Genomic DNA, 13,322 nt, shown 5'->3' with positions numbered 1-13,322 from the left:
TCATCATTTCTTATGGCACTGTAATATTCTGTACCACAATTTGTTTAGTCTTCTTCCAATCAATTGTTTTCTAATTTTCTTCTAGTTCTTTGTAAATATACAAAAGCTGCTTTAAATGTTTTTCTATATGTGGTGTCTTTCTTGGTCTCTAAGCTCCTTGGGATATATGCTGAGCAGTGGGATCATCAAGACATATAGATATTTAAATGATCTTTTTAGCACACTTTCAGATCACTTTCCATTGTAGTTAGACCACTCAGAGCTCCACCAATAGTTTATTGGTTTGTTTGTCTTTCTAGAGCCCCTCCAACATTTGTTATTTATATCTTTTTGTTCCTTGATGAATAGCCTTTCCCTCAAATGAATGTATTTTGCTATTGTGACATTTTTAAAAAAAACTACATATGTCTCATTTCATTTGTGCTGAGGTTCTGCTCCAGCCTGATCCAGGTCTAGTCTGTTTCATCTGGTATAAATCCAACTTCATCACAATTGATTTTCAAAAATGCTGTAGTTCTTATTTTTGTCATAATTTTAGTTAAAGATTTTACTACTTTGGAAAGAGCCTCTGTTATTCATCAAATTCTTTTCTCTCTTGTTAATCATATTTTTTTCTTTTGAGTTATGTCTTCCATTCTAGTATCTTTTAAATGTTTCATTTATCTTTTCATTCATTCTGCTATTTCTTACTGTTGTTACATTATCCCTAGGGAATCTACATATTTAATTTTCCTGCCTTGTGTTTACATTTGTGTTTTTTGGTTCACTTTCCTTTAAAGTATAATTCTTATTCATTACTACTTACAAAAAAATCTGTGAGCACTTTTCTGCCTGTATAAGAGGTGGATTTGCTAAATAACTATATATGTATCTATTTTTCTCAGCCTTTTAAAATCTTTTAGCCTTTTCCATTCAATTTTCAGTAGCTTGAGGTCTAGAAGCTGAGTGGCATAGTGAATAGCATAGTGGGCATGGAGTTAGGATGATATGAGTTCATATCCTTCCTCAGAGACTTATCAGCTTTGGATTCCTCAGAAAATCACCTAACCTCTCTCAGTCTCAGATTCCTATTTTTAAAAGGAATTTATGAATAGTTTATGCCTCATAGTGCTATTGCAAGAAACATAAGTAAAATGCTTTGTAAAACTGGGATTTTGGAGGGAACTTTAGTGGTCACTAGTTTTTCTTCTTTTATTCCTTAATAGTATTTTATTTTTCCAAATACATGCAAAGAGATCTTTCAACATTCCTTTTTCTCCTTCTCTTCTCCATTCCCTCCCCTAGATAGCAAATGATCTGATATATGTTAAACATATGCAATTCCTTAAGCATTTATATGGAGCTTCTTATGTGCCAGGCACTATGCTAACAATTTTAGAAATACTATTTCATGTGAACCTCACAATTACTGTATGAAGTATGTGATGTTATTGTTTGCATTTTACAATTGAAAGAACTGAGGGAAACAGAGGTTAGGTCATTTTCCAAAAAACACACAGCTAGTAACAGCCTGAAACCAAATTTATACTTAGGCCTTCCTGACACCAGTCCCACGGCCCTATTATATTTTTATATGTAGTGACTACATGTATTTCATTATAATTCATTGATTAGGACACAAGTTCTAAGGACAAAATGATATCAATAGGAGGGCTTTTTATAAAATTCAATTTAAAAAAATTCTTTATGACTTGCACTTAAGTTGTATAGAGTCAACTTTCTCTCTAGAATGAGGTTCACTTCCCAGGAATCTTTCAAACTTATACTACGACTTTCAGTAGTGTCTCTCTCTACATTTCAAAGAGGAAGGAAACATTTGAGGTTGCAAAGCAATTAATGTCCTTTCCTATACCATTATGCATAACTTGCAATACCAGAGAAAGGCACAGTTTGCATTTGTTTTTCCACAACATGATTCTGGCCAGTGGTACTCCTTGGTTTTAGCAACTGCTCTTTCCGGAATTCCTTCATTTGGTCAAGTATGGCCTATGCCATTTTATCACTGTTAGAATGCTGTTGTTGGCTCCCATTTCTAAAATTCCTGCCTCAGTGCAGAAATATCCTTCCACTCTATCAATGAAATTCCTAGAATTATATTCTTCCCTGGTAGGCCCACCTGCCTACCTGGCAGGTCCTTCCAAGAGACAGAGTCTAACTTTCAATTTTGCTTCTGCTTCCTGGAGTCTGTCCTAATGAAGTGATTGTAAATCATCAATCATTAATCAATCATCGGATTGGAGTTGATGGGGAAACAAGTACCCAAGACAGGTCCAGGCACTTTTGTACTACTGAGCATATATGATTAGTGCTAGAAGTTATGGTTCATCAGGACAAGATCACAAAGATGCAATACTTCATTCAAGAGACATTTTTAATGACAAAACAAACTTATAAGCTAAGCTGTTTCTGCATGACTTTTTAAAAAAAATTACTGTAACTGATAAGACTTCATAAAGCCTTTAGATATATCTCATCACATCTATGTATCTCTTTGGATAGAATCTGTATCTTTCTTGGTATCATCTTCTGATTCTGCCCCCCCTCCCTAAACTCTTATTTTCTTATTTCCTAGAGATCTCTGGCTTAACCTTTATCCTTTATTGAATATATAAGACATTTTCAGAAATATGGTTGGATGATTAAAGAAGAAAAATATGAAATCAGGAATTTTTATTTAATACTTCACTTTTAAATCTGTTTTATACTTTTTGAAGTCTTTGCTTTTTTGGTCTTAGATATTATTTAAATTATTTAGATCCAGTAATTTGAGGTCTTTCTGTTCTTTTGACACACATTGTTAATGTTGTTAAAATTCATTTTCATGCCTCAAAGATATAAATTACCTTTCTATACATAAAGCATAAGAATTAATAAAAAGTTGAGGTTTGTGAAACAAGTTGCAAAGTTCAACATAAGTAAAAATAATGATGACAATATTGCTACTTCTTCCCATGGATATTCTTTGTACAAATATTCTAGAAGAAGAAATAATTAATAAACTAGAGATCATTCTGCATGAAAAAAAAAAACATATGCAATTCTTCTAAACAAATTTCCACATTTGCTAGGCTGCACAATTAAAAACAGATCAAAGGGTAGAGAATGAGAAAGAAAGAAAAAAACATCAAGCAAGCAAACAACAACAATAAGGTGAAAATTATATGTTTTGATCCAGTCTGTATAGTTCTCTCTCTGGATGCAGATGGTACTTTCCATCACAAATCTATTGGAATTGCCTTGAATCACCTCATTATTGATAAGAGCCAAATCCATCAGAGTTGACTATCACATAATCTGCAGTTATTGTATACAATGTTCTCTTGCATCAGTTCACGTATGTCTTTCCAAGTTTTTTTGAAATCAGCCTGTTCATTTTTTATAGCACAGTAATATTCCATTACATTCATGTACCATAACATATTCTGCCATTCCTCAACTGATGGGCATCCACTCAATTTCCAATTCTTTCCCACGAGAAACGTTTTTGCACATGTGGGTCCTTCCCCTTCTTTTATTATCTCTTTGTGATACAGACCAAGTAGAGACATTGTTGGATCAAAGAGTATGCACAGTTTGATAAACCTTTTGTCATAGTTCCAAATTGCTCACTGTAATGGTTGGATTAGTTCTCAACTTCACCGTCAATGCATTAGGAAGTCAGTCACTGGTTCTTCTCTCTAATTTTAGATGAGAGGGAACTGAAACCCAGGGAGGTGAACTGATTTAAGATCACATAGGCAGTAGGTGATAAAGTCATGATACTGACTGAATCATTTGACTTAAAATTCTGCACTATTTTCTTTATACAATAATGTATTGATACATCCAATTGGAGTTTCTGTTATGGCAGATTTTTGCTTTCTTTTCCTTTTATGACTTAAACTAAGGCCATCTACCTAAAAACACTCTTACATTGTTTTTTTTTTTTTTTTTTTTTTTGATGACCTCAACTGGAGTTCCTTTTATCCTCACTTTTCTGGGCCCTCTTCATACTAAAGCATCCCTTTTGTTCTGAAATAGATTACAACTCTGTCTGGCAGAGCTCATGTATCTAATATGAAAGCACCAAATTAAGGATTATCTTTTAATCAATCCTTTCATAATGCTTAGACTCACTTATTTTTGTTGAAGACATAACTTTTTGAAGTACTTTTGCTGAGAAGCATCTCAGTTTTCAGGTACGTGGATGAAGTGGTACATGGGAAGAATTATCTGTAGTTTTTGGGGTTTTTTTTCCCCAGAGAGAATGGCAAACATACCGATTCTGATTATCTTCCTAATGGTGGGTGTCCTTTTGCCCAGAGGACTTATCTCTACTAGTCCAAAATATTGAGAAAGCATTCTGAGTGCTCTGCTTTATATATTTTGGCAAGATTATTCCAATCAACCCAGGCTTTCAGTTCCTAGTATTTACTTGCTCTGCTGGAGGGTAGGGGTTTTGTCTTTTTATATCTCCTAAAGGATATAAGTCCTGAGTTCTACCTGCAATTTACACAAACAATTGCTAAATAAACAATAGTTGCATTGAATTCAATTTATTAATTTATTATTTATCAAGCAATTATTTGTACAAGTAACTGACCTAGAGACTAGGGATAGGTGTGAGGTACTAGGGATAGGTGTGAGGACAAAATTGAGTCAGTTTCTGGCCTCCACTTCCTTATAAATATATTTTCTATTAAGAGATAGAAAATACATACAGTCAAATAAATGCAATTTACGTTTAGAGCCCAGAACTCTCCCTTAACCTAAATAGGATTATGTATAGATTGAATTTTCTATGTTATGTGTTCTGATGTGTCCACATGGTATTGTGAACCTCAGATTACAAACTCTTAAAGGGCAGAGAATATGTGTATTATTTATCCCCATGGCATGTGCAACATAATGCCATATTGCAGAAAGGTAATTAATAGATTCCTTAGATGAAGCTACTTTTAATATTCATCTTATAGGAATAGGTAGTCATATGCAGTAGGACATTAGTCATCATTTATGTTCCATTAATGTTACAGCTTTTCCTTAGAGACTATTCCCAAATTATTGTGTACATAACTTGTTTGCATATTGTCTCCCTCATTAGACTGAAAATTCTTTGAAAGCAAGGACTGCCTTCTGCTTTACTTTGTGCCCCTAGGATTTAGCCAAGTGCCAGAATTATAGTAGGCACTTAATAAATGCTAATTGGCTGTTAGCTTTTATGCATTTAATTTTTGTTACTTTTAAAATACATTCCTAGTTATACAATTTAGTTTAATATCAACAGAGTATCACTTAATATCATTGAAGGTCAATATTTCAATAATGATTCAAGATGGACTCATGTTAACTGTTAACTTATTAGAATCACATATCTTATATCTCTATCTCTATCTCTCTGTCTTAACTTCCTCCTTTTCTGACCATACAGATCATATAGTAATATATTTTATGTCAATTCTGTAGTATAACCCATTATTGACAATATGACTCAACTTACTCATGGACACTTTATGTTTTTGTTGTGTTCTGGGTCATGTACATGGCATTAAGCGCTATGGATGCAAATTCAACCAAGGAAGATAATTCTGGCTTGCAAGGAGCTTACATTTTAATATGAAGGGAGGTGTGGGGAAGAATTAAAGGGGAACTACAAAGTGGGAAGAAGTGAAAGTCTGCTGTGATATAGATTTGGAGCTGTCCTTTTTAAAGTAAGGCAAAAGCCTGGTTTTGCACAAGGTAGGGCTCAGGCTCAAGTAGCAGAACCAAGAATAGTTTCAATGGTGGAATTCAAAGCTCTTGCCTTGGAAGTTTTAGGTGAGGACAGGACTAAAGTCATCATAATTTAGAGCTGGTATCACAGAATCAAATGGAACCTTGGATCTGAGCAAGATAAGATGAAAGCTCACCTATTGGAGGATGATGGCCAGTGAAGAGGTAAAATAATTTGGAACTGGTAACCACGGATAAACTCATCTACTTAGTTTTGCCTATTTTTTTTAAAACAATAGAAATTCTTATACTAGCTATAATAATGAAAAACTTTGATATTTTCATCAATTAATACCATTTTTCATTTCTTGTGTCTTATCAATCTCAGTTGTACAAGTAGAGATAGAAGACAGAATATCCTATACTGGTGTAATTTATAATCTTATCAAAGAGGGAAATGGTACACAAAAAGACATGGAAACAAATTATAAGCAATGTGAGCAATAATAAGATAATTGTTGTAGGGAACTATAGAATTATTAATTAGTTCCCATTCCATAATGAATGTCAACTGAAACAACCTTATTCTGGCATTCTCAGACTTTCACTATATTTCATTCAAGTTTGTCACATGTCACTTAATCTCTTTAGGTCTCAAATTTCTTCAGGTGAAGAACGAGGAGATTAAATTGAATGACTACTAAGTTTTTCGTCAAGCTCTCAATTTATGATCCTAGAAACCTCCCTGACCTGTAGTCAATCAGCCAAAAAACATTTATTAACTACTACATGCCAGGAGCTATGCTAAGTCCTGGGAATACAAAGAAAGGTGACAGTCCCTGATCTTTAGGAGCTTACAATCTAATGGGAGAGACAGTTTGCAGAATGTTATGTAAAAACAAGGCATATACAGGAAATAATCAACAAGCTAGACACTACAGTTAAGAGGGATTAAAAAAAACTTCCTATAGGAAGTGGAAGAGTATTTTTTGAGATTTGAAGAAGTTAGAGAAATAGTGAGAAATTCATGCATGAAACAGTGAAAATACTTAAAGTTAGGAGATAAAATGTCTTGTCTGAGGAAGTGTGAGGAGGACAGTGTCCCTGGGTCACAATGTATAGGGGGTGAAAGACATAAGATTAAGATGATAAAGGTGGGGTAGTCAGGTTATGAAAAGCTTTTGATATCAAGCAGAGTATTTTATTTTTTATGCTGAAAATTATCCTGAGCCACTGAAGTTTGCTGAACGAGGGACATAGAATTCAGAAGGTCACATTGTCAGATAAGCACTTTGGGAAAATCAGTTTGACAGTTAAGTGGGGATGGATTAGGGTGGAGATAAGAGTTGTGGTAAAGATAACAGTCAGAAGTATTTTGCAGTCATCTAGGTGTGATGTGCAGCAAACTGGTAGAAGTGACAGAGGAAAGAAAGGGAAGTGTACAAGAGATGGTCAAGTGAAATCAGGAGGCCTTGACTGTAGATTGGATATGGCAGCTTAGAGAGAGTGAGGATGTATAATGATATAAGTTGGCAGCCTGACTGATTGATTGGGAGAATGGGAGGATGAACTCACTTTCAATAGTGAGTTCAATTTCAATAAATATTGAATTTAAGATGTCTACAAAACATTAAGTTCAAGATGTTTTATAAGCAGAGAAATTAGAGCTGTACAATTGTCAGCATAGAGATAATGGTTGAATCCATGAGAATTGATGAGATCACCAAGTGGAGTAGTATAAAGGGAGAAGATAAAATATCCCAGAAGAAAGCCAGATGGGACTTCTGGCAGGAGTAAGTTGGATGAAGATCCAGCCTAGGAGGCTAAGAAGGAGTGGTCAGGTAGATAGGAGGAGAATCAGGAGATAGCACTGTCACAAAAATACAGAGATGAAAGGCAAGTTGTGTCAAAGCTTTTCCTTCCTCCCTTCCATTCAATTCTGTGACTTCATCTCTCTATGCCTGCAACTCTCTTATATTTATTATCTTCTGTTAGAATGGGAGCTCCTTTTTTTTTAAAGTTGTGCTTTTAATAAATAATAAATAAAATTTTAATGTACATTGCTTTATATGAGTTATGTTGGGAGAGAAAAATCATCACAAAATGGAAAGAATATGAGAGAGATAAAAAAATAGAAAAAAGAAGTGAATATATCATGTGTTGATTTATTTTCAGTCCATTTAGTTCTTTTTTTCTGGATGCCCTGGATGCATTTGGATGCAGATGGCCTTTTCTGTCCAAAATCTATTGGGATTGCTTTAGATCACTGAACCACTGAGAAGAACCAAGTCTTTCACAGTTAATCATCACAAATTCTTGCTGTTATTGTGTACAATGTATTTCTGGTTATGCCTGTTTTATTCAGCATCAGTTCATGTAAACCTTTTCAGTCTTTTCTAAAATCAGCTGGTTCATCATTTTTCATAGAATAGTAATATCCCACTACCTTTATATACCACAACTTGTTCAGCCATTCCCTTGTTTTCTAATTCTTTGCTACCACAAAAAGAATTGCTACATACACTTTTCTACACATGGGTCCTTTTTATCTCCTGTATGATTTCCTTGGAATACAGATCCAGTAACGACACTGCTCAGTGTCGTTTGATAGCCCCTTGGGCATAGTTCCAGATTGTTCTCAGAATAAGTGGATCATTTCACAATTCACCAACAATGCATTAGTGTCCCAGTTTTCCCACATCTTCAACATTTATCATGATCTTTTCTTGTCATCTTGGCCAATCTGAGAAGTGTGGGTGGTATCTCAGAGTTGTTTTAATTTATATTTCTCTAATCAATAGTAATTTAGAGCCTTTTTCATATAAATATAAATGGCTTTAATTTTGTCATTTGAAAATTGTCTGCTTATATTTTTTGATCATTTATCAATTGGGGAATGACTTGTTTTCTTAAAATTTGACATTGTTCTTTATATATTTTAGAAATGAGACTTTTATCAGAAACACTGACTGTAAAACTAAAATGGTTTCTTTAGCTAAATGTAGAAATATCAGGCTGCCATAATTGTTATTTCTTCTCAGAATGATTAAAAATCTAGAAGGATACTAGGAATAGTAAGTTAGTAAATTGAAGCTAATCTTGTTTTATTTGCAGTGTGACTTGAAATTATAGTAAAATTAATATTTGACTGATAAAATATAACAAATATCATTGCTTATTAATATCAGGTCTTAGCATAGCAGGAGGCTAATGGTAACTATGGGGTAACTACAAGACTGTACCATTTAGGAGATTTGTAGGACCCAGAGTTTTTTCTACATCTGTAATATGCATAATGTGCTTGATTGTTTCAGTTCTTGTTCTAATTCACTCTTCTGTCTGACATCCTTGATGTGTGGACTTTGATGATCTTGATCCTGGACTAAAACCTGGATTTTGAGTCCTTCACTGCTGCCTTTTTTTGTGTTACTGACTTCTGTGTGGATTGCAGACTCCTTAGCCTGACCCTGATTAGCCCCTCTCCAGCTGCATGGAAGGAAGAGCCAAAGACTTCCCTATGACATCTAGTACTCCAACTTAGTAAAAATAAAATATCTAAGTAGTATTCAGGATGTGAACTGCCACATGTGGCTTCTATCATTGAGCTGAGGAGAATACTGCTGAGACATTGTTAAAATGCATTTATTGAGTGAAAAGTAAGGACATGTTTTAAGCAGGAATTATCACATGAGTATGTCTTAGCCTGGAGTTCTCATGCTGGTATGTCTGTACTGACCAAACATTGCTTAAAATGCATAAGTTTTTTTTTTAATATATATAGGTCTGTGGTTTCACATATTTAATCATTTCCTTCTGTTAAACTCATGAAAATAATGAATAGATTAAATCTTAGTGAATGAAAGGTACACTGAAAATCTGTGTGGCCTAAAATGTAAACACTGAATGAAGGGAAATGCTGTAAGCAGCACTATTAGGATTACATTTTATGGACAAATCTGAACACTGTGAGCCAGTTTCTCTAGATATATAAACAACTAATTGAGAATTAATTAGACAATGTGGAAACTATATTGAGTATTTCAGGATATGTTATGAGTTGATCCTGGAATAAAATGGTCCTTCTGAAAGTGGTCAAATTTATTCTAGTGTTGTGAAGGACGTAATGCAAGTTTGAAGGACATAAAATATTCAGAAAGTCAATGTGGTGTGGTAGAAAGCATCTAGCCTTAGAGAGTTAAGACACCTAGGTTCAAATCCTAGTTCTGCCAGTTATTAGCTTTGTGAAACAAGGGTAAATTGCTTAAAATGTTAGACCCGCACTTTTCTCATGTGTAAAAAGAAATTACTAATAGAAATGTGGGAACCATTTGGCTTGTCTGCACAGAGGAATTATTGATGAACCCCAAGAGAAACTGAGAATTATGAGGCTAAGGATAAAAAAAAAAAACTTGTTTTAATTTTTTTTAAAACTAGATTAGAACCAGTAGAAGGAATCAAAGCAATAATGAGTCAATTCTTAATAATTCTTGGAGTGAAAGAGGGATCTCTTCTAAGCTATTGTCTGCCACATCATCAACAAATCTCTTGAGGTGCTTAGGACTATTAAAACTTAACTGAGGGAAACATTTACTATATTACTATAAAATGTGAGATATTATTAATACCTGGGATAACATACATAAAACTAAGGGAATTGCTGTATTTTAAAAATAGTATTTTTTTTACTTAAACATTTTTTCTCCCACTCTATCCATTGAATAAAAAAAAAAGCCCCGAGGGAAAAACTCTCATAAGAAGTATTTTATGTTTTTTTAAAAAAAGCAAATTCCTTCTTTGGCTAGTTCCAAAAATATTTGCCTCATTCTGCAAATTGACTCTCTAGAATCATAATTGCTTACAGCATGGATCATAATTCTCAAGTATTTAAAATTTATGTTTCTTTATATTGTTTTTATTATTATATAAATTCTTCTGATAGTACTGTTTGGTTCTCTATATCAGTTCAGACAAATCTTCCTAATTTTCTCTAGTTTTATGCATAGTTCATTATAATTAAGTATCATAATTTAGCTTTTACCAACATATAAGCATTCCTTTATTAGTTACCTTTTCTTTTCCAACATAAGAAGACCTGGTCTGGCTAAACTCATCATTCTTTACCTGTGATACTCCATTAAAATTACATTTAGATTTTTTATCTTCTTTGTTTTCTTTAGAAGCCTAATAATGATAGGAATTATTAGATTAAAGGAGTAATTTAGTGAGAGTAGAGTTGATTCTAACAGAATTTGGGACTTTAGAATATGGTTTTAGGGTATAGATTTTAATGGCCAGTTTTTAATAATCTGTAAATGTATGCCTATCTATGTTGTGGGTATATTTGTTAGCTTGCTTATTTTTGATGCAGCTAGCTACTCTATAATCTAGCTATCCATTTATCTATCTACTTATCTTTTGCTTTACATTTATGTTTTTGTATCTGTCTTTCTCAGTAGATAGATCCTTTAATGAATGGATAAACAAATTATTTTATCGATAGAAACATGTAAATGATAAAGAGATAGAAATGGAGTACACAGCCCAAAATCATCAATCTATCACCATTCTTTAGATAAAGAGAAGCAAATCAAAATGAATTGATAGGTAGTTGGATGAATTATAGAACATTTATTTAAAATTTATTTTGTGCCAGATACTATATTGAGTGCTGGAAGTACATATGTTATTTTTGTTCAATTGCGACTGACTCCTTGTGACCCCATTTATGATTTTTTTGACAAAGACATGGTTCGCCATTTTGATTTCCAGCTCATTTTATAGATAAGGAAACTGAGACAAAGAGAGTTGTGACTTTCCCAGGGTCACACAGATAGTACATATTTGTACTCATGAAGATGAATCTTCCTGTTTCTAGACCTGGTACTCTACCCATTGTACTACTTAGTTGCCCCTGAAGGTACATATACATGCAAGCAATTCAGTCCCTGCCTTCAAGGAGCTTACATTCTAGTAGGGCAACTCTAAAAATAAAGCAGGATTTCGAAAGAGTATAGAAAGAGTACTCATTTGAAGATGGTCAGAAAATGAGGTAGAAGCCTAGATCTGAGCCCAATGAACTGAAAGCTTTCATATAATCTGGTCTCAGACACTTAACACTTCTTAGCTGTGTGACCCTGGGAAAGTCACTTAACCCCAATTGCCTTAGGGGGAAAAAGAGTCTAGGGTGATAGAATCTAATATTTTGGTGGGGATGCCATGACTGAAAAATGAAATGAAGACCTAGATATGGCCAAGGAAAGCAGAAAGCTCATTTATCTAGTTCAGTTTAGTTCTAAGAGAGGAGTCCATTTGGTAAGTGCTTTTATTTGGAGAGCATCCACACTGATTGTTATAGATCTCTCATGTATTGAAGGATGACAGTTTTTACTTCTTCATTAGTAATGTATTTTCCCCCTATTTGTTTCTTTGTTAGGGTTCCAACATCACAGATACCTGTACTGAAATGCTAATGTATGGGGTTTTGCTGAAAATTTCTGCAGGAAATATTCAAGAACGGGTGTTTTTTCTTTTTGATAATCTTTTGGTATATTGCAAAAGAAAACACAGGTAAGATGCTCACTTCTGGAATTATTTATCCATTTTATATTTTAAACCCTAAATATATACCATGGCATAACTTGATGAAGATTTCCTGAAAACACTCTATTTTGAATGGAATCTATACATCAGATGCCCCTTATCTTTATAATGGCAAAGTACACCCCTTCTTTGTAATGTTATATTATAGGGCATTGATTGTAATGTGTGAAAGGGATTGTTGAGATCATATGCTACAACATCCTCATTTTACATGTAGGCCCAGAATGGAAAAGATGGCTTTCCTAAAATCACAGGATTTTCCTAAAATCCTAAATTCAAAACTAATTCCTTCAAATTCCAATTTAGTACTCTCCCATACTTTAATGTTTTCATTTGATAAAATAGATCCTTAATGGGAAAAATGCCTATTTGGTGAAAGTAGAGTTATTAGAAAATAATGTTCATATTGAATTATGTCAAATAAATAGATTATTGAATTATAACATACTTCCTGAACTTTTCTGAGCTTTTTTTGTTAAATAAATGGATAATAGATATGGAGGAGAATCCTTATATGCTAAATAGATTTATGTGAGAAAATCTAGAATCTTGAGTGGTGAAACATGTTATAAAAAGCATTTGGATCAGAAAGAGAAAGGGTCATTGGAAGCATATACTACAGAACACCTGGACAAAGGACAAATTTCTATTTGAAAAACAGAAAATAAACTTGGCATGGAAGAAAGATAGTTTGGCTTTGGAGGAATTCAACTATCCAAACATTTGCTAGAATATTCTCTGCTAAAAGCAGAGTAGTAGCTAAATTTGTGACTTTCTTTAATAATAATTTCATTCTTCAGAGGTAGAAGCCATGAAGAGAACTGCTATTCTGGACTTGATTTTGATCAATGAAGAATATAGACTATGAGGGGTTTTGTCAGCCAGAATATATCATCCTCACAAAAAAAGAGTTTTACAAAGACAGATTATTGTTATTTTTATCCTTTATTTTTCAGTGAGGACCAGTCATATCACAAAGTAATGTCTTGATATGCATGTGAATTAGATTTAAGTGAGGTAGGCAGAATTGC

At 33.6% G+C, this 13,322-nt stretch overlaps 1 protein-coding gene across 1 annotated transcript in view; it reads left to right on the top strand.

Annotated features, from left to right (window-relative positions):
• The window catches only part of PREX2 (phosphatidylinositol-3,4,5-trisphosphate dependent Rac exchange factor 2), a 463,645-nt gene that overhangs the window by 138,247 nt on the left and 312,076 nt on the right, over positions 1 to 13,322 (top strand). The window contains exon 7 of the mRNA XM_051970075.1: positions 12,125 to 12,258. Coding sequence (XP_051826035.1) covers positions 12,125 to 12,258 — 134 coding nt within the window. The remainder of the gene's footprint in view (positions 1 to 12,124; positions 12,259 to 13,322) is intronic.

This window comes from Antechinus flavipes, chromosome 1, assembly GCF_016432865.1.
Source record: "Antechinus flavipes isolate AdamAnt ecotype Samford, QLD, Australia chromosome 1, AdamAnt_v2, whole genome shotgun sequence".
Lineage (NCBI taxonomy): Eukaryota > Metazoa > Chordata > Mammalia > Dasyuromorphia > Dasyuridae > Antechinus > Antechinus flavipes.
Note: the sequence above shows the minus strand (reverse complement) of the source record. Positions and strands in the feature narration are given on the sequence as shown.